We start from the raw sequence: 23,404 nt of genomic DNA, 5'->3' as shown, positions 1-23,404 counted from the left end.
GGTGGTGTATCGCAGAATCAGTGCAGTGATTTGAGAAATTCTTTTCATTTGAATGGCGTCCACCAAATAAGGCCGGTGATTTTTCCAACGTCGTGGTTAGGGAGACACAGTTGACTGTTTGAAAGGCACATTATTCTAAGAGTGACATACATTACATTAGTTACAATGATATTTATAACCTAAGTCTGACCGCACCAGGGCTATACTGGGGCAGGCCACTGTCAAAGCATTAAGGATTTAATAAGAAATACAAATAAAACAACTGATTATTACTTATATCGAGTGTATTCTGAATAAATTGGTTACAAAATACCTATCCAACGCCCGCCGCGATACCGAGCCGAAAGCTAACATTAGCATTATATTGAATTCCAAACGAAATCAGGCGATCGTATAAAACCGTACATCCATTTTGTTACATTCTAAATAGTATAAAAAGCCGACGTTCGCAAACCTGTATTCAAAATCATAGACATCGAGCGCCGCTGTATAATTTAGTTTGAGCTTATCTTAACTCTTTAGTTTATAGGAAAAAATATATATAATTAGTATAATTTAAATTACTCCTTAATTGCTATAGTGGCTAGTGTGGTGACCACAGTGTTACTGCAAGGTCCGCCATATTGGATGTAATCGACTGCGAAGCTCAGGGTTGAAATGATATAAACTGAACCCGTGCGAATTAGTTGCTCGGTGTACATCACTACCGCTCGCAATACTACTGGGGCCGCGACCTTATCGATTGTTGAATTGTTACGACTATCGATAAGTGACATTCGTTACATATTAAACATGGTTTGTTATTGATGATGAAATTGATTATCGGGTCTAAATTAAATGTTACTGACCATATTAATCAATAGAATGTATAGTTATAATAGCGATAAATGTAAGCCAAATCACTAAGGAATCGATAAGTGAAAATGTCGATAATATAATCAGGAAATAATCACCCGAAGACAATAAAATCGATAAAGTTTAAAATCAACACGTATCGAACGCGCAGCGTCCTGCAATCGATATAGCCGCGTATCGATGTCCGATAGTGATGTCCACCGTTCGTCGGTAGGTTAAATGCTTTATTGGCGATCGGTAGCGCGGAGTTTCTCCTCGACAGCCTCTTGGGATGCTTCTGAGAGGTCAGTCGCTTGGATGTACTTCTGTACGCCAACCAGAGACTTCTTCAGTGCATCGAAAGAACTGCAACAAAATACGAGATGACTTTTTTGTCGTTTGAAGGCATTTGAATTAGAATTATTATATACACTGTGTATATAAAAAGCAGCAGTAGACACTAAAATTGCAATCAATACTAAGTGATTTTTCCTGTCGTCAATACTGACGATAATAAATATTTTTTTATTATTAAACCACACTGTTTAATAATAAAAAAATTGTCTAGCGGTATAGCATATCGCCTTACTTCCGGTGGTCGCAGGTTCGATGTAAACATATAATATAAGTATTTTTGAGTATAATTATTTGTATTTATTTCTATTCATTTCTTAAACGTTAAATATCTTTAACACAAGCTCTGCTACTTAGCTAGGGGCTAGATGGTACTGTATGATTTTTTCAGTTAATATTGTTTTTATAAGAAAGTTATTTTCACCTGGAGTACAACATCTTCTTCTTGACCTTAGCGGTATCTGGGCACCATGACATTAGGAATAACTTCTGTTTCTTGCTAGCCTCCGATGTGCCTTGGCATTGGTGCGTGTACTCGAAGTCGAACAGGCCATATCTGAAAACAAATGGACGAAAATAAAATGACATTATAAGCTCTGATAAATGAAAATAAAATTTCTATCCTTAAACTGACGTAGTCCGCTTACTTTGTACCCGAGTTTTGTGTGTTCGTTTGAACAACAATACATTAATTTTTTTCTTTTAAAGCGATCCATGTAAAAAATAATTAATTTTTAAAAAAGCTGACTACAAAACAGTAGTAAAATCCGCACAGAAATCGGTTAAGCTAAACATAGCTGTCGTAAGAATCTAATAATTTAACAATTATCTCCAAATTTTCTCATAAAACTTGCAAGAGCCTCTCATTCATCCTGTGTATAGACATCATCATCTGCTTCTTTCTTATTCCATTTATTTGGGGTCGGCGTAATAATTTTTTCTCTTCCATTCATCCCTGTACGCAAGTCATCTTGTTATTTACTCCCATTCTTACCATATCAGTTTTCACACATTCTATCCATCTCTTTTACGGTCTCTCCCTGCCCTGTATTCACCTTAAAATATTATCTTCATTCCTACGTATTACATGCTCCACCACGATAGACGATTACTCTATAGCTTCTCCACCGGCGCCACTTTCATACTTACTCTAATGTATTCATTCTTTATCTTCGCTATACTTGTCACACCATACATCCATCTCAATATTCGCATGTATCATTCTATACATAGACATCTCCGTTTCTATATAGATAGATAGATACGCTACCTGCACTCGCCGGTGCCACCCTTCTGCAGATCCTCGAGGAACTGGTCATACTCCTCGTTGCGTTCGCCGACTGTCTCCACGTCTATCTGCTTCTCATCCCTGATGTAGAACACCACGTAGCGGTGTTTCTTGTCTTTCTTTATCTCCTCGTACGTCGTTTTACACGCGTCCGACACTGTCACACCAGACGCCTGCAAATAAAAAAAATATTGAGTTAGAAAATTTTAACAGCCACTCCTTGACAGGGGAAAGGTGCTGTCAGGTTGACCTCCACGCCGTTCGCACATGATAAGAGCTTGATAAATTCCTGGGTCGGAGGTATTTATCAAGATAGAATATACTTTAATTATTAATGCAAATGACCGTTACCGCCGCCGCATGAGCACCCCGCAACAACAAGTGTATTATTGCAAGTGCTTTGCCGGCCTTTTAAGAAATAATACACTGTATTCTTTAACCATTATACAGGTGATTCCACAATGTGGCTGTGCGTGGCAAAAATATTAAATATTCTTTATTGCACTTAAATACATTTGTAAGTATATTAATTACAGCTAATGTTAACAAAGGAGGACTTATCTCTAAAAGAGATCTCTTCCAGTCAACCCAATAGAGCGTGGCATAGGAACTGTTGAGTGGGTTAAAATGTGCAAATTATATTTTTTATGAAAATGTCAAAATAATTAAAACTAAACATAAAAATATAATGGCCAAAATACAGATACTAATACAATATACATAAAGATAAATTAAAATATATATTAATAAATATTATGTGTGTAAAGCCTGGGTGATATGCTAGTCTGGGTTAAACGAAAAGACGCATCGCAAATGCACAGGCCGTAACTAAAATAACACAAAACTGAGTTGCTACAGCAGCTGTGTTATAGTTATGAGCACGTAATACGAGACTATTTTAGAATTGACGTTACTTCAATACATTGATATCACAATTCTGGCACAAGCAATGACCTATTAGTTTTTACCGCCTTACTTCCGATGGTCCTGGGTTCGATTCCTCGCATTATACAAACATTTGTATTCATGCGTATGATTGTTTGTATTGGTGTAGATGTTCTCTATGTACATTATGTATGTATTTACCAAATAAAGATATTTACATTAGTTTTCTAGTACCTAAGCCTTAGTTCGCTTGGGACTAGATGGCGCTGTGTGAATTTTTATTATTACTTATTGCTATTATTATTAGTGTTACTTGTTTTGTATATTACTTTTTAGAGATTACTTCATTACATGGATCTACAACGTAGCACAGTGTATCCCTAACTGTGCTTCAATCACCCCGGGGCATTACAACGCAAACTCCCCCCTGAGTTAGTCGTGAAACCCTCAGAGGACCGACATGAAAGAAATAACTAACCAGTTTCATTAATATTACCAGTGGCACTCAATGAGGAAATAGCCATTATTATTGCTAAAAGTTGCATATAGATGGCGTGATTGGTATCGATGGAATTCTTCATAGTTTTGCAAACGTTTTAAAAAACAAAACTGTGTTTTCAAAATAGTTTAATCCATTTTTAAAAAAATATATATACATGTTAAAATGAAATAATGCGTTTAGAAAAGTAATTTTCATATATTTACTCATTTTGTTATTTTCCAGTACTTAATTACACTTTAATCAGTGCTAATACGGGGCTCAATGTTTTCAAAATGCTTTCATAGATGGCATTGTTGTCATTTGTATCGGCCTAATTAAATGTCTTTTTTATATTTTCCAATAATAAGCACTTAATATATTATTATTGTAAATTAAACATATAAAAAAAGTTTAAGTAAATTAAAAATAGCCGAACAAGCAAATAATACTATTTCCAATAATACTTATGTATGAAGTGTTGTCATATTAAAAATAAATACATGTATTATCGATTTTTTTTAATAATCGATAACAGGATTTTATTACAGCGCATTATTCGATGATGCTTTTAATGAGTCGTTGTGAACAGTAAATTTTCATTATTTTGTATTAAGTATAGCAGTATTCCGTTTCAAAGAACGGAATATAGTAGTACATTATTAGTGTCGTTGGTTATTTACATTTGTACTGAAAAATCGATTACATAATAATTTAAAATATCGAGTACGAATCGTAGCTGTCTTCGAATACTGGCAACTGGTAAGATTAAAATAGTTTTAAAAAAAAGAGAGAAATCGACCCTAACTCGAATACCATAAAGTTTATTTTCCTTTCTCATTAATATCATAGCAGTTTGTTTTTAACTTGCGTATGACTCTGTGGTATGATGTTTAACGTGTATTGTTATTGTACGGTGCATACATTTCAAAAATTATATTTTAATGTAGGTACAAACATTTCTTTCATACATTTCATACATGTCAAAAATTATCTTTTAATGTAGGTACATACATTTCTTTCATACATGTCAAAAATATCTTTTAATGTAGGTACATACATTTATTTCATACATTTCATACATTTCAAAAATGAACTTTTTATGTAGGTACATACATTGTTTTCATACATCTCATACATTTCAAAAATTATATTTTAATGTACATACATTTCTTTCATACATTTCATACATTTCAAAAATGAACTTTTTATGTAGGTACATACATTTCTTTCATACATCTCATACATTTCAAAAATTATATTTTAATGTAACTTTCATAAAAATTATATTTTAATGTAGGTACATACATTTCTTTCATACATTTCATACATGTCAAAAATTATCTTTTAATGTAGGTACATACATTTCTTTCATACATTTCATACATGTCAAAAATTATCTTTTAATGTAGGTACATACATTTCTTTCATACATTTCATCAAAAATGAACTTTTTATAACATATACATCTCATACATTTCAAAAATTATATTTTAATGTAGGTACATACATTTCTTTCATACATTTCATACATTTCAAAAATGAACTTTTTATGTAGGTACATACATTTCTTTCATACATTTCATACATGTCAAAAATTATCTTTTAATGTAGGTCCTTACATTTCATACATTTCAAAAATTTCATACAATACATTTCTTTCATACATTTCAAAAATTATCTTTTAATGTAGGTACATACGTTACGTTCTTACTAATATTATAAACGCGGAAGTTAGTATGCGGTATATGGGTGATGAATCTATGTTTGTTATTCTTTCACACAAAAATACCGGAATGGATTTTAATGAACCTTTACAATAATATTGCTTACACATCAGAATAACACATAGGCTATAAAAAAAATTAAATCAGTTCAGTAGTTTTGGCGTGAGCACAGACAGACTAGTTAATTATATTATTATAAAAATAGTCAATTCAATTAATAACATAAAATAATAAAAAATGATAATACAAAAAATATTTTTTCGTAGCCCATAAAAAAAAATATTAAAAAGTTCATATCAAATTTCATCAAAATGTGGGAGAAATATGGCATTCTTTATATATAAGATATAGCAATTTTTATGCAACTGTAGTTAATAAAAAAACATATAAATGCAAGCGTGAAATTTTTTCATAGCTTGATCTACCGTGATGTAATTAACACAATAGGTATATACATTGGCACATACATATCTGCAGAGTGTCGGCTAACGATATTATACCTACACATTTACATTGAATCTTGAATCGTCCCTAATTTTTATCTAATCAAAAAACAAATCCACTGCCATCTATTTTCATGGTTAGCACCCACTAGTAATCTTAACTGCTTCAGATCTAGCGACATCTAAGCGGACAAAAAAATAGCGTGCAAAAGGCAGTAGACATTATATTCAACATGGTTACGTTAATTTTCAACATAAAGCTAAAAAAATCAAGGCCGAGAGAACAGCTACACACGTTAATTATCAAATAATTAATATTTAACTTTGTGAAGTTTAATTAGAACTGTATTTAGAACGGTATTCGTGCAATATGGACACACGTCACGAACTCTTTTATGACTGATATGACAAAAATGGAAAGGACTATGCTGAAAGAGAAGAGACGAGACAGCCTGAAACACTGCGTTATCGGGAATTAAATAAAAGACAAAGAAATTTGAAGATTAAAAGACTCAGATGAATGAGGGATGAAAATGAGCATGCTAAATAATAAGAGGATATCTTAAATGGAGTAAGAAAGCGACAATAATTGGACAAGATGCAGACCCCATACAAGATCGGATGTGGCAGGAGTAATGTGGGACAGAGGCTCAAGAAAGATCGAGAATGGAAACCGTTGATGGACTTTGCAAACAGATCTGCAGCAAGTAAATAACGTTTTTATTGTTAAAACAGTATCATTTAAGTTGATCTGACTAAAGGCAGGCTATAATATATATATATATATATAGTTCACCCGTCTGCGCTTATGGTTTACGATGACGTGGCACCAGTGGAGGAAGATATGATGAGTTTGTGGTCAGGTCAGTTAGACCATCATGGGAAGTTTACCAAGAATTTATCTTTATATGGAACTAGCTACTCGCCCTGGCTTCGGTCGGGTGTACATGTATTATACATATAATATAAACCTTCCTCTATCTAATAAAAACAGGTTCAAAATCCGTTGCGTAGTTTTAAAGGTTTCAGCATACATAAGGACGGACAGACTGCGACAGTGACTTTGTTTTATACTATGTAATGATGTATTATGTCTACCATACCTTTGCATATCAGGTCAGTATTGTTAAACAAACGAAAATTAACAATGCCGACCCTCGTATGGGAAAACAGTCATTATTTTCTTTGATGATAACTAAATGTGTGTATAACCAACTAATTGGGTGCAAGATAGGAAACTCCCATCGGCGCACCTGTAAACAGCTAGACACGTTACGCAGTGTCTAGGCTGGTCAATCCTCTAACCATAATGGCAACCCAAGCCCCAGTTCTGGTTGTATATCATTATTAATATTTATAATAATAATGACGACTTTTTATTGTGCACATATAAACAAATAACAATAAGAACAATGAAAAAAAAAAATGTTTTACAAAAGGCTGTCTTATTGCTATTAGTAATCTCTTACAGACAACCTGGTGTTGAAAGAGAGTATTGTGTAGATATTATATAGGTAGATTATATATGCAGATCTATCTACTTTCAAACCATGAAGGTTACAGCCACTTTCTTAAAGTACTGGGGTTTCAAAGGAGCTTCCGCCCACGTACACTTAGATTGTGGAATGAACTACCTGCCGAGGTTTTCTCGAAGACTACAGCACGGGGTTTTTGAGAAAGGTATATTATGTGTCGGCAAGAGACTACACCATAGGGTTAGGGTATATTAAAGTTTCTTAAGGGTAGGCAACGCGCACGTGACGCCCCTGGTGTTTCAGGCGTCCATAGGCTACAGTAACCGTTTACCATCAGATGGGCCTTATACAACATTGTTTGCCACCTATGTTGTATAAAAAGAAAATATTGACAGACACCATTGGTACCACTCCCCATGCTTAGTAATGCGTGCACGTGTTACATTCTATTATTATCCACCGGCTATGTCCCATCTATTTTCGTGACCACGCGGGAGATTGGACACTTTCTACGTATCTCGGGAGCTTTTGAGATGTTCACTCCGTAATGTATACCTACTTATAACACTGTATGCAGTGTAGATAACTCTACATTTCTAAGTAGATCTACAGTTTTTAGAAATACTGTCAGTTTATAATCAAGAAGACTTAAACACTGTAAATTAGTTTAAGTAGTTTAACATAAATTAGTTTCGGTTGACGTAGTTTAAATTATAATTTGGATTATCCTATATTTGTCGTTTATAAATAATATTTTCCTTAACGTTGATATTTGAGGTAATAGAATATGTAACGCATTGGATAGTCAGACCATTGTGATTGGTCAATTATTTCAAGGAAATAACATATTTATATTATAATCAATGTTTTAACAATATCATATATATAACTAATAATAATATAACTACTGAATATTACTTGTTATTAATAATTAAAATTTCTAAACACTACCACGTCCAAAATTCTTAATCTGAGCTTCGTTTCAGATGTTGGTGTATCAGAAACAATACGAGTTGTAAATGATTTATAGTAAGGCCATAGAGCAGATAGATAAAAAAATATGGTTATTATGGCAGGCCATGTCTGTTTAATATATAATTTGTGAAAACCGATAAAATCGAGAAGTTAGATGGGGTGGGTGCATTACTAAAATTTGTCGAATAAGGCTTAGGACGTTGCTAATAAAGCTACAAATTGAAAAGTAATATTAATGCGTCTCCAAACAAGGTGTTACATATTAATCAGGATGATTATAAGGACAGAGCAAGGCCGAAAAAAGATGGATGGACTGTGTGAAAGATGATATGGTAATAAAGAGAGTAAATAACGAGATGACTGCAAACAGGGAGGAATGGAAGAGAAAAACATGTAATATGTTTTTCTCTTCAATTCATCCCTGTATCCCGACCCCAAATAAATGGGATAAGGAAGAAGCAGATAAAGAAACAATCTGCCGGCCTACCTGATGGAAAGTTCAATGACAGTTTATACACATCAATCATGCAACGAATGTAGTACCAGCGATGTTTTGTTATTTCGGAGAACTAAAACGTAAGTATAATGCATTCACTGATATATCTCTCTTCGAAGCGAAGCACAACTTCCAAAGCATTGTGCTTGACGGTTGAAATAGGTAAGACTGGTATCCACTACTGCTATAATACCACTCAAAAATTGTCTACAAATGTAGAAATTACCTGTCGAAACGAAATGGGAACAAAATTACGACGGTCTGAACCGAGATTCGAACCCCAAGCGGCGCCCTCAGATTAAAGTCTTATTCCTCAGGCGGGAGTCGGCCTCCAGCCGCTCCATAAGTCCTCTTTTGCGGGTTTGAAGTGCCATCAACACTTGCTCCTTATTGTCCGGTGAAGCTGTAAAGTCCAGCTGCGACCAACAGCATTAGAGTAGTCCAAAAAATAAAATGTCTAGAAAGGACACTAGCAGTGTAACGCGGTGTTTATCACCTAACTCTAGCGTTTTGTGTGATGTGATGAGGTGTCGCTACATAAATTATTTATTTATTGTCGTATGTAGGTAGCGAATGGGGGGCCTTATAGCTGTATACTACAGGTGTAATAATTGTACTATTTATTGTACATTAGTAAGTTTATTTGGTTAATATGCTATATGGCTTATTAGTAACGCGTACATTCAACGCGGAGTCGGGACAAGCACTGACTTTACACTGAACTTAAATCTATGTCATCTGAAGAGGTACTAATGGAAGGGTCTCGAGTGTGGACACAAATATTACAAGAGTAGGCACAATATAGCTTTCTGTATATAATGATGATCGTGAAATGTCTCGACCCACATCCGCTTCCGGATACCGCATAAATATCGACATTGACGCAATAACAGAATATTAAAAGCCTTATTACAATCAATACCCACAATTCATAGCCCATACATTCAATTAGTCAGGCTGGTGATTCATGACTTCATGACGCCATACATCCATATTGATATATTATAAATGCGAAAGTCTGTCTATCTGTTTTGTTATCTTTTCACGCCTATACGAATCAAAGGATCCTTGACGTGTACTACAGGGATGGATACAATAATTTTTTCTCGAATAGCAGACAAAGTCGAGTTATAAATAGTATTTTATAAAAGGGAATTAATTTTTGATGTGTCTAATGGCAAATAATTGACCGCTTGATGGTAACTGGCAACCGTTGTCTATATATAGATATGAAATGAATTAATACGTGAAACAAAATTTTGTACCCCTTTTTCCGAAAATTGTGAGAAGGGAAGAATGAATTTTCGGACATTTATAAGAAAAGAGTGCAAATTGCTAATATTATTTTAAAATCATGTATAAAAAATACATAAAAACAATATAAAAAGAACATGTGCAATGTTCTTACCATTTATTGTTAGTCACTTGTCAAATTGAGAATCCCACTAGTATTTATAAAAAGGTAAACAGATAATGTAAAGAACAAGTCCGAGGTAAGAATGGGCGGTGACTAGCAAAACCATTGGAAGATACTTGAACATTATCACGACCGAATACATACATTTTAATTTGTAAATCACGTGGTACACCTCTAATAACATAGTTTCTTCGTGATTGCAGCAAATAACACCATGTCGTTATTCACAAAAATTTGGCATTCCTACGCAATCTTTTATTAGACGCCGTATAGAGCTCTATTTCTGATCACTTCTGATATATTTTTATGATCTCTTCGTGGGAATGTGACGGTCTAGAATTTATAGCGCACTCTTTCAACTTTTCGAGACATTTTTACACACTTTAACCTCAGCCTCGGAGTCGTATGGATAGACTGCTGCAATTAATGTAATTTCTTACAAATACAGGTTTTTATATTTATAAGAGAAGACCTTTTTAAAATCAGAAAATAATTTATGATTTTTTTTTGTAATTTGAATGACAATCAAGTTGATTCTTTTTATTCGATACGTACTTAACAGAACAGTCGTGGTCATTATGTAGTGTAGAGGCAGATGTTATCCGCCTTAAAACAGCTCGCCATTTCTCCCTACTTTACTCCATTCTGGTACACTCGTAGAGTGGACCGCCTACCGCTGCTTTAACTTGGTCAGTCCATTGCATGGGTGATCGTCCACGGGGTCTAGTCCCGTCAACCCTACCCAAGCTGATACCGTCGCCTATATATATAAACAGCACCACAAACTCATCTAAAATGAGTTTAAAAATGCACACAGGCATGGCGTCAAATTTACTGTGGAGCGAAATAATTATGGGAATATAATAATAAATATCCCTGAACAATAAACACAGGGCCATCTAGTCTCAAGGTAAGTAGAACCTGTATTATAAGTACTAAGAGAACTGATATAAATGCTTAAGATTTTTTTTACATATATATACATAATATAATATAAGTACATAGAATACACCCAGACCGATACAAACGATCACACTCTTGAATAATAAATGATGAAATCCGTACAGTAGCTTTTGCGTGAAAGAGTAACAAACATTCATCCATACTCACAAACATTCGCGTTTATAATATTAATAAGGTTGTCATAAATACACGGCGTTTAAAAATGCACACACGCATGTCGTCATGGGCATAACTTGCCATTAAAACCATGATTAAATTTACTGTGGAGCGAAATAATTATGGAAATATCCGTGATATCAAACGGAGTTCGCGATGACGGTTGAGTTAGTCATATGCAAATTAAGACCGGCTGTGATGATAGCGTAGTAAAATTGTACATTGTAAACGCATTCAAAGGTTAACCGGTATTGAGTTTAAATACAATTTAATCAACTACCAAATCTACGTACTGACCTCTATCAGAAAATAATTAGACAATCTTTATGACCGGATAGGTTCATATACATTTTTTTATGGGTAATAATGAAATGATGCACCCGCCTGCGCGAACGGTTTTCGCTGGCGGGGCACCAGTCGAGGATAATAAAATGAGCATGAAGTCCGATGAGTTGGACCATCTTAGCAAATGGCACGATGGTTTCTAGGGAGAGCCGCGGTTACCTAGAATGGCAAACTGTAGTAATGGGGTTATAGTACCCATTATTAACAACGCCCTTCCCCCATATACATACGTTATAATGTAATATAATATCTCAGAACAATTCACACAGCGTCATCTAGTTTCAAATAGAGCTAGTACACTAGACAACTGGAAGAAATATTCATATATATTTTATTAAATACACACACATTTTATACATAGAAAACACCTAGAAAGATACAAACAATTATACCCATTAATACAAATGTTAGTACAGTGCGATAAATCGAACTCGCGACCATCGGAAGCAATCCCGTGTGCTAAACCGCTAGACCACCTGGCTCGCTGGCTGTCTGTAGTATGTTCTACATACATACAAATATACCGGAAGAAATTATCGAAACGTTAGTGAAAACCGTATCATAATCCGTTATTTGGTTTAGAAGAAATATGTAGAAATACAAGATTAGAGCAACGAGTTTGCTTTATATTATTTAGTGGCTTGCCCAGGTTACATATTATTCTGAGTTTTATATATTCATACAAATGTAATAAATTAGAAAGTGTGTCTTCACAAAGTTGTTTCTAGGGGGAAGGAGATTATTAGTAATGTGGACTGTTGACCCTATTGTTATTAATATCAAGTTGACCTCCACGCGGTTCCCCCTGGAAACTAAAGTGTTGAATTTGCCACGATGGCCTAACTGACCTGATCTCATGTTCATCTTATCATTCTCCACTTGGGGTTCCTCCAGCGTAACCCGTTAACCTAGGTGGGTACACCATTCCATTATCAACCATTGAATATATATATGTATATACACAACAAACAGCCATACCGATACACACAATCATACTCATGAATACAAATGTTTATACCGTGCCAGGAATTGAACTCGCAGCCATCGATGTAAGACGATGCGAAGACATGCGAAGCCTATATACCTACCTAATAACGTTAGTAACTTAAATGATAGTATGAAGCAAAAGTATTTGAAAGTGGGCAGAAAATTTAGCGAAAGTGCCGAATTAAATAGAGGTGTGTAGCTCACAAGGTCATCTCAAAAACATAGGCGCACACACTCCAAACGTTTGATCCAATCGTTGATTCAAATAGGCAACTCGAATTCTTAAACGAGAACCAGTTTAGTTTCCACAACATTAATAAATTATTAATTTGGTGAAATTCTAGAACGTAATTACTTAACATAATTAGTTACAAATATAATACAGTTAAGTTTTTTTTTTATGAAATTGTAAGCAATTAAAATACAAGCTTTTAGTCGTGACTGTCTGCATAAACTTTCTCATCCCCTATTTCAGCCCTTCCATATTATTATTTTAGATAGATATGCTTGCTCTATCTATGTTCGTCCTCATAATACAATCTATAGCCATGTCAAATTCTATTAAGATTCATATAGCCATTGCTTATAGGTAACTAGACAGAGGGGGGGACGGGTATTGTTAGTAATGTGGACTTATAACCCCATTGCTAGCATTGTACCATATCAAAATAACCAATCTTCACGCGATAATAACGTCTGGAAACTATCGTGATAAATTTGCCAAGACGAGCTAACTGACCTGACTTAATGCTCATCTTATTATCCTCTACTGGTGCCCCGCTAGCTAAGACCTTTAGCGCAGGTGGGTGCATCATTTCATTATAATCCATAAAATGAAAAGATAGTTACTCTTTCGAATTTTTAAAAATCAGTATAGATGTTATGCTTTGGATTAAGATTTTAAGGTCCCAGAAACTATACTGCAGTCAATCTCGCATATTGCATAGTTCCAATTGCGTGACCGAAGGTCACTTTCATTCCCATGGGAATAGTAGACTCTGGTTCCACGGCGCTGAAGACACGGCATTTGTTTCTATACAGAATCATCTCAATATCGAGTGTCGCATTATCGGCCACATAAAGCATCAGATAGGCCCCGTATGCTTGATTACCACCATTGTGGTATAGACTGTTTTTTTTTTAATTAAAAAATGCCTAAAATATGAGCCACGTAATATATTCAAATACTTAATGGATTTATATTATTTTGTTTAATATCTCTATAATTAGCATGTGTGAGATCACAAATATGCGGTGTGGAAATTTGACTACCGTTACGAACTTCTCTAATAGTGATCAAATTCCGACCGTTATAATCTACACCCATATGGGTATTTAAGTATTGAATTGGACTTGAGCAAAATAACACCTAAATCGATCAAATATATGTATACATGTCCCTTGGCTAGTTGTCATGTCAAGATTCGTTGGCGTCAAACATTGGTCTCGATGTGTGGAGTGAATGAGATTTTATAATTGTAACACGGTGACGCCAAACGGCCAACACCCACGCTAGCAAAATATATTGTCCAACCGTCGGGAATAAGGTAAATTGTATTTGATGTACGACCGACTAATGTTACTGCGTTTTAGTTAATTTTACTCTTAGTAATAAACCGGGAGGTACTTAACGTTTGTTCTTGTAATATATCACGATATATTCCTGAGAATACGAGGTTGGCCCTAATATTAATGTTTCTGGCTACTATGACTGGCGCCATCTTGGTATTACGAATGCCTACCTCGTTCCTTCTTATTACGAATATCTGTCTTATTAAAACTAAGTGGCGATAATTATCAAATATTGTCATTATATTAATACGTCAAGCAAAAATTTTGTATTTCTTTTTACGAAAACTGTGGACGGGGAAGTCCAGAATGCAAACATTTTTTTTAATATACATAAAAATACATCAAATAAAAAAAATACACTACCATGTATTTTATACACACCTACACGACAATAGAACTTAATGTTTAAACTCATTTTTTTATATATTCTCCGATGTACACTGCCATATAACTGCTCTAAATGTAACACAACTTAAAAATCAAGCACGGAGCAAACAGAAAACTTTTGACAAGTCTACCTTGATAAGACAATAAATAGTTACGCTTACCATGTATTAATGGTAATTAAGGATTTTTAATTATTAAAAAAAATTGATATATGTTCCTTTATGAAGTGCACGTTGCGACACCAGCGGAAACCCTTCAAGCATAAAGCGCTATATTAGTTTTCAAGTTCTTTTATATATGCTATGCTACACACTGTACTATGCTATGCTGAATAAATGATTATTAATATTTGATGTTGGTAGACGACGGTAGTCAGATGTTCCACTGAGCTGTCATAGGTTTTATTTTTGGCAAAACTATTCAAGTATTTGTACGTCCTTGTCGGGTTCATCGACCAAATCAGAGTTCTGAAGATAGGCCAATACTGTAAAATAAACTTTTTTTATAGATGATAAAATTATAAATCACTAATACTCATTGCTAACAATTCCCTCCTCACTAATATAAATAATACTCGATACTGGGAAGAAATGAGCACGTTAATGAAAATACAAAATATAGATATTTGTTGTCAAGACATTAGGACACGGATCTTTATTTTCTTTAATCTATCTATATCACATTGCTCGCACATTTATCATAACCTGTAACAAGCGTTCCAAGTGAATAATTTTTCGGTGCAATAATAATTGTTAAAAGATTTGTCGGGGACAAAGCTGCCAAGTAACTCTTTTTTGTAATACAATTTACCACGACTTCTTATAAAGTCTACCTCGGACTTTTATTATTTGTATTTAATGTGCAAATGCATAGTACACTCGCCAATATTATAAATAGTTATTTATCTGTATAATGGTGTAATGTTGCATTTGTCACACCTTTGGAATTATCTCCATGATAAGTTATCAATTGTTTATCGCTCTGATTAAATTTGTTTCACACTTATGGAATGAAATTTGTTTATGATTATGTTAGAAATTGTATGTTTTTTATAGATCATGTATAGTGATGCACTATAGATCTGCTAGTGCATTTCATCATATAATAGCTTCAAGATATAAACTAGCTGTTAGACGAGACGTCAACAGCGTGAAATTTTACTTTGTTTATATGTAACCTAAGTCCTTATAACATTAGCTAGTCAAATTAGCTCCAAACGTTTCAGAAATTAGCAAGATCAAAAACAGACAGATAAAATATTTTTAATATATATAATTCCATATGCAATTACTGAAAATCTGTTTATTTTAAATCACAAACAGCGAATAAATAACAGTATACGCTAGCGGCTTACCACAAACCAAATAATTACATAGATATTTTTTAATTACATAACTAACATCGGAGATATAACGTTCCATGTACCAATGAGTAGGTGTTTGATTTCAGTAATTGTATAGTGTTGACGGTATGCGTACCATTCTCTTTGCATTCCTATGACATTAGTTAAACTTAATAAAATTTACGTGCATAAGTACCTAAAAATTATTTAAGCCGACTCTTTATGTATTTATTTTTTTAAAACATTCAATATATGGTTTCTTTATTTGTAGAAATTATTTTATAATGTTGCGTTTAATGTTGTCTTTTGCGTTTATAATATTAAGTAAGATGTACTACTTAATATTATAAACGCAAAAGATTTGTAGAATCTTTTTTATAATGTGTATACATCTTACAAATATTTTAAAAGCGAAAGTCTGTGAGTATGGACGAACAAATGGATGTTTGTTACTTTTTCATGCAAAAACTATTAACTGATTTTGATAAAAATACAGTAATATACATAAGAATAACACAGGCTATAATTTTCAGGCGAGTGAAGCCCCGGGCACAGCTAGTTTGATATATATTATTATTTGGGTTTCTTTCATTCATTAGCCATCTATCGCCTTCTGTCATTTCTCCTCTAACCAAAGATTGTCTGGAAGAGATTGCATATGCAATAAGACCGACTTTTGTACTTTATACATTTTATTCATTATGGTTGCAATGAAGAATAAAAATAAAACATTGTAAGGATGGAATGTTTCGTTGCTCATTAATGCAAAAACTACTGGTCATAATCAAATGTAATTTGGTACACAGAGAACATATTTTATATTAAGACTTAAGCGAAGGATGGTGACGTATAAATGAATCGGAGGTATCTGATGTACCTGATAAGTGAGAGGCATTGAGGGTTTTATGAGGAAAAATACGGTACTAAAAGACAATGCGACTAATACAACGGCGATATATAATAGAATGTTACAAAAAAGAATATGTAAAAAAATGATTATAAAATTTATCAAGGAGTTTACTACAAACACAAAGAATTTTTTTTACATATTCACGCGGCCAACACCGCGTAATACAACTAGTAAACAATAACAAGATGATCATATATTTGTTTATGGTTAGTGTTTATTTTGTGAAATACAAACATTTGTCAGCAGATACCATGTATCATTCTAAAATGTGTCTTAACGTTAGCGAAATTAAGTGTAAACTGTCTGCCCTATCGTTTGTTCGGTCGCACTGAGAGGAACTAGAGGTCATTCACCCTCCCCTCACTTTGCACCCTCACTGCAGACATAACGCGGGTCGCTAAAATGTCTTACCGTTTCGCTACCATTTAGAATGGGCACTATTTCTACTTTGAGTCATGGTATAGGAAATTATATATGTATATATACTTGCGACCAGTTGCGGTATCGCACGGATGCATTACAAATCTTTGAATTCCTCGGCTTGTTTTATACTATAAGAAGCATGTATTTATACATATAAACCTTCCTCTTGAATCACTATATATTGCTGAAATACGTTGAGTACTTTAAAAGATATAAGCAAACAGACAGCAGACCAAACAGACAGACCCCGCGTCTTCTAATACCCGTGACTTCCTCTGCTTTGTTTTAAAAAAAAGAACCATGTCCATTCTGGTGGTACATTCTATCGACAAGACAAATTTCATTAAAACTTGTTCAGACGTATTTAAATTATTTATTTATTTATCGCTAAGCAATTTTTCTAGACTACTTTTGGGTGGACACAGAAAGTAAAAATAAGATGTATAGAGAAGATAAAATTATTTTGATTCCAACTACAGATACCAGTGTGTTCTCTAGTTTTAACTGTTTACGTTAACGTTCATTTGTTCAGATTATGCTGGTTAAGAAGCAAAAACAAACGTTTCTTACGAACAAAAATAATTTCAGGAATTACCAATTTGCAACTGTGCTAAATTATACCTACAGAGTACTGCTATGTATATTCTGTATGTTATTTAGACGACCTCTGTGGTCTAGCGGTTCAGCAGACGCGGTCGATGGCCGCGGATTCGATATCTCGCACGGTGCAAACATTTGTATTCATGAGTATGATTGTTTGTATCGGTCTGGGTATTTTCTATAAATCTGTCAGTTTTTCTCATCTCGAAATCATTCCGAACTGACGATAGATTTGACATATCATAAGAGCCTGTAATATACTTACCTACATGAATAAAGATAATTTGATTATTTTTAAATTTGAATTATATTATGTATGTACTTACAAAAATAAACGTATCTAAATATTTAAATCAGTTGTTCAGTACCCATAACACAAGCTCTGCTTACCGTGGGACTAGATGCCGATGGTGTTAATTATCCAGAGTTATTTATTTAGTGACTGACTACCCTACCCTATGTGAGATTACAGTCGCAATGGTATATTTGATTTATTCTATATAGATATATGCTTTCGAAAGACTAGACTGTGCCCCATAAATTATGTATTGACATGTACGTGTATCTAAAGCCGTTTGGTGATTCAATGGCCATGAATCACATCATTAGAATTCATTTTGAATCTTACATATAAGATAATAAGAGCGTTTGAACTTTTTCTTAACGTTTTTTATTGGACTTACTGAGTGAGTCATATAAACATTAATTACATGAGCTTCACCTGTGTTGGAGACATTAGTTTTTCTCGCGACTTTGTACTAGAATACTACAAAAGACTTGTTCTAAAATATTGCAGTATTGGTATTGTTTTATCATATTCTTACTATAAAAATCGGTATGTTCGATTCCCGCATAATAGAGATCGGCGGATGTAATAAAATTTGACCTAAACGACGAAAATATATCTCAAATACTTCTGCCGCAAAGCAATATGCTTTGTGAGCTAAGTTCCGTGGTATTGTTCATGTATATACGCTATGGTTGCCATTCACCATCGAGTTGACCGTTAGCTTGTTAGTCATTACATTTAGAGGCCATCCATACGTCACATACATATCGTGATCCGAACACCTGTTTCCCCGTCATCGGCACAATTAGTCACATTTATATGACCCCTAGTGTGACATCACAAATTTTGAAATTCGAACTATTTCTGTTAAAGCATTTACGACACCACACCCTAGTGTGACATTAGATATTTAGAAATTCGAACTATTTATTTTACTACATTTGTGAAACCCTTCCCCAGTGTAACATCAAATTTTGAAATTCCAAGTATATCTGTTACTAAATTCATTAGACTAATTACTAGTGTAACATTTCAAATTTCGAAATTAGAACTATTTCTGTTCCTAGGTAGTATAAATTTCGTATTTTAATATTATACTTAGGTACATTTGATGTTTAAATGTAACGTTAAAGGACCGCCCCCACCCCGTTTTCACACTTTATAGACCTTTCCCTCTTAACATAAAACATGTATACATCGTCCATCCCCGGAAACACATTTATCTGCTGCCAGTCTCTGACAAATGCAGGTATAATGCAAGATGATTCATCCCTATAGAAAAACTCCGTGATTCACAAAGGTGAATAACACGCATTATGTTCGATATTATTGTGCAAATAAGGAAATCTAGCAAATATGGTTGCCTCGTGGTGTTATGTCCGTTCAAAAGTTGGCTATATAACACAATTTAGTATTATATACATAGATTAAATGATTGACGACAACCTCGATGGTCCAGCTGCCGAGCAGACTGCCTTACATCGACCAGTATTGGTTCGACGCTTGTTCACGAAAACATTTGTATTGGTGTGTATATCTATATATATATATATCTATATATAACAGACTCGAGTGTTTTTCAGGGACATAATTAGAAAAAAGTATTTTGATTTTTAGAGATAGAGAGAGGTATTATCAGGACTTTGCACTGATATGAGAAATTCTTTCTCTGTTTTAAAGGTTAGTAATGTGCCAGAGTGACATAGGTATTTACTATATGTTTTTAAAATATACAAAAATAACAAAGTTATGACCACCTTAGCAGAAGATGGATCACTGGTTACCTTTAAAGATATAATAATAGTTCCAAAAACAACATCACTTATATAGAATTACAAACTAACATACTATATAATGATAGGTTTCAATTATATATTATTTAAAGGTACATACAAAATTACATTTGCAAATGATAAAAGTTTGTCCAAATCAGATATTAGAGTGATAAGCAAGCAATAACATATGACAAATTCTATTACCAGTTGAAGACAGGTTAGTCACTTCTATTAAATGTTTTATACTTAACATTTTCACTTTGTTAAGTCCTAAGTGGGTAGTGTGTAAAAAAATCTGCATATATTATCTGGTTTGGTGTTATTTGTGTTCAAAGAAATGTGTTAAAACACTAAAATGAATATATAATATTGGTGGTAAGGATGAGATAAGAAAACAATTATATTAGTATGTGAATGTAGATGTCATACTATTTCATAGCCCATACCATGCATATTCCAGCTTTGGAGATTCCTAACTCATACATTGACATATTTGATTATCATTTAATTTTGTAGATAGAAATTGTGTATTGTGTGAGAATTTATATGTATATATAAATAATAACCATATAGATATGTTAAAGTGGGCTAAGCAGTTCTATCTCACACGTTTTTACTGCTAAACCAACAGTTCAGCAGGCTATGTAACAAATTAGAAGTGTCATATTGCAGGGAAACTACTAGGTACTTAGGCAAAACAGTGCAGTTTGCCAGAATTATTCCACCTTACAGATTTCACAGGCATTTAAGTTTATATTGTAATGTCTGTGTATGATGGTTATAAGAGAATTTCTAAGGGTTCCATGATTTCACCATGCAGGTGCCGAATCCTTGAAGTGGCAGAGAGGGTCACTCTGAGCAGTTCCCAGGACATGTAGTTTTTAAGGGACTGTTTAATCTATGTGTTGTCTATTTGTTTGCAATTTTTATACAACTATAGTGGCAATCAAGCATACCATCCATCTGACAGTAAACAGTTACCATCCTGAAACACCAGAAGTCTCAATGGTGTAATGCCAACAATAATGTAAAAAATATAAAGATATTATATTTGTGACATTTTGTCCAACATTAAGATTATAATATGTGCATAGTTTAGGAATGACATAAACCATGTAGGTAATATCAATTTATTAACATATATAAATTATATTGAGTATAAAATAAACTTGGGACACATATGGTCATACTTTCCGGTCCCATATAAGGTTATTTATCAGGGCTTGTATGTTGTATTAAATATCTTGTGATTACTTTATTTATTATTATTATTAGTACATTGTGATAATATGTGTGTGGTATAGTAATTAATAGATTGAATTAGAGATCAATATGATTTTTTTCTTGTATTTATGAGTTCTGATACCATTATAATAAGTCTTATGATAGTGCAGTAAGGTCATATTTAAAATGCTCAAAATAATAGAGAAAATGTGATTGTTATTAATTTCAAGAGTATGAGTAAGCAGTAGGATGTTTAAAGTACCCAGTCATCAATGATAATAATATATAGATAGCAAATTATATTCATGGCAATTTTTATACCAATGTTAAAGTTTCCTGTGAGTAATTGCTAATTAAATAGTAATTGCTATTTAAATATTCTCCAAATCAAAACTGTCAATGATTAATTTTATTATGAATACAGGCGGGAGGCAAGTTTATCGAACTAAATAGGTACATGACCTTGACACTGGATTGGTCAAGTCATCTGAATAGCAATAGGTACAAACAGGGCGCGCCCAAAAGACGTAGCGTCTGTATTCACCCCGAAAATAGACTCAAATGTGTGACAGTCTTTGGTACGCCAACTATACCATATATGGTCAAACAAATGCGATTGCGCGGCGTTGCATTGCCACAAGTTCGATGCCCCCTGTGGCGACTGACAGCATATGATAACTAAAAACCAATAGGCCACGTACCAAAATGCATACAAAACCGACGTCGCAGTAAAAAGGACGAGATGACCGCGCCGCAAGTCAAAAAAGGTGGTGCCAATATAGCTGGACAGTGAAATTTAACACCGTGCGAACACATCCTTCAAATTATGAACATTCACTTGTCACATCAACTGAAAAAATCGTACGGCTACGGCTAACGTTAAAAACACAACACGTGGCAAAAAATCACTGAACGGTGACAACTATTTTTAATAAAAGGCGTGCGAACTCGGTGGAGGGTTGTGCGGAATATGGCGGCACCGGTCCCAATAAGATGAAATACGTTGTAATTGCGGTCTCCACAATCAAATTTTAACACTTCCGTAATTGGAAAACACAACGCGGACGTAAAACACTGCAATTTATATTCTTCACTTACCATTTTTTGATGTTATTACACGTAAAAATTCCACCACTAACTTCACCGACACACGACAGAGGCGACCGGAACGACACTGTTTGGAATGTTGGCTACACGTATTTGACAGAGCCTATGAGAGCATGTGTCAAAATAGTAGTGAGTCAATACAGTTCCTTATATAACAAAAATTTCAGATATCACTTATTTATAGTTAGCTTTAATTATCACAGTTATAATATTAAACTAGAAATTTATTAAATATATTATTTACGCAATATTATTTGAAAAATACTTTTAAAAAAATAGTTTACCAAAGTGAGAGCACTTCACGATTTAAATTTCAAGTAGAGTACAAGATTGACAACATAACAAGAAACGAAATCTACCTACGTACTAATATGTACTATCAGCATTACGCATTAAACTGGAATGAGATTCGACTACATAGTTATCGTATTTAAAGAGTATTTTTCTCATAGATGAGATTAGATAAAATAATACAATTGCCTTATATGGTAAAAAAGATAAAACTAATTTTGATAGGACTACCACATAATTTCTGGTGACGTTATGAACATCCACCAATCTCGCCAATGACGTTTCAGTATTGAATAAATGCCCATATACGGTCAGGCATATTTATACAGAAAATTGTAATTAGTTTTTAAATAATGCCGCGTTTGGATGTCACGCAGAAATAAAATAAATAACTGTAATTTTGTTTTGAATATGACTCACCGGTGTCACTAGCGACGACAATATTTTAACCAATCACGCTTCTTTATTCATTTAATGCCCATATACGGACCGATTGATAAGACTGAAAATCGCCTGAATGATTTTAAATTAGCCCGCGTTTGATAATGGAAATGAAATTACGGGTATCCAGAAATGGAGAAACAAACAAAGTATAATTATATGGTTATACATAGATTATATTTATTATATTTAATAAAAATTACAATACGTCGCGTCGCAA

The 23,404-nt window shown here is 33.8% G+C and overlaps 1 protein-coding gene across 1 annotated transcript; it reads right to left on the bottom strand.

Annotated features, from left to right (window-relative positions):
- Nucleotides 1–266: 266 nt before the first annotated feature.
- On the bottom strand, nt 267–22,554 carry LOC131843302 (cofilin/actin-depolymerizing factor homolog). Its single transcript, XM_059191923.1, has 4 exons — nt 22,444–22,554; nt 2,459–2,649; nt 1,613–1,744; nt 267–1,200 (listed from the first exon to the last, which is right to left on the bottom strand). Exons 1-4 carry the CDS (start codon nt 22,444–22,446, stop codon nt 1,080–1,082), a joined length of 447 nt encoding a protein of 148 aa, XP_059047906.1. The 5' UTR covers nt 22,447–22,554; the 3' UTR covers nt 267–1,079.
- Between the last annotated feature and the right edge of the window lie 850 nt (nt 22,555–23,404).

This window comes from Achroia grisella, unplaced genomic scaffold, assembly GCF_030625045.1.
Source record: "Achroia grisella isolate CSIRO2021 unplaced genomic scaffold, CSIRO_AGI_Agris_v1 utg295, whole genome shotgun sequence".
In the NCBI taxonomy this organism is placed as follows: domain Eukaryota; kingdom Metazoa; phylum Arthropoda; class Insecta; order Lepidoptera; family Pyralidae; genus Achroia; species Achroia grisella.
Note: the sequence above shows the minus strand (reverse complement) of the source record. Positions and strands in the feature narration are given on the sequence as shown.

Coding starts and splice junctions, on each gene's coding strand:
- LOC131843302 (XM_059191923.1), bottom strand. Junction 1,745..2,458: donor GGTGGCACCGGCGAGTGCAG/GTAGCGTATCTA, acceptor ATTTGTTTTCAG/ATATGGCCTGTTCGACTTCG. Junction 1,201..1,612: donor AAGAAGATGTTGTACTCCAG/GTGAAAATAACT, acceptor ATTTTGTTGCAG/TTCTTTCGATGCACTGAAGA.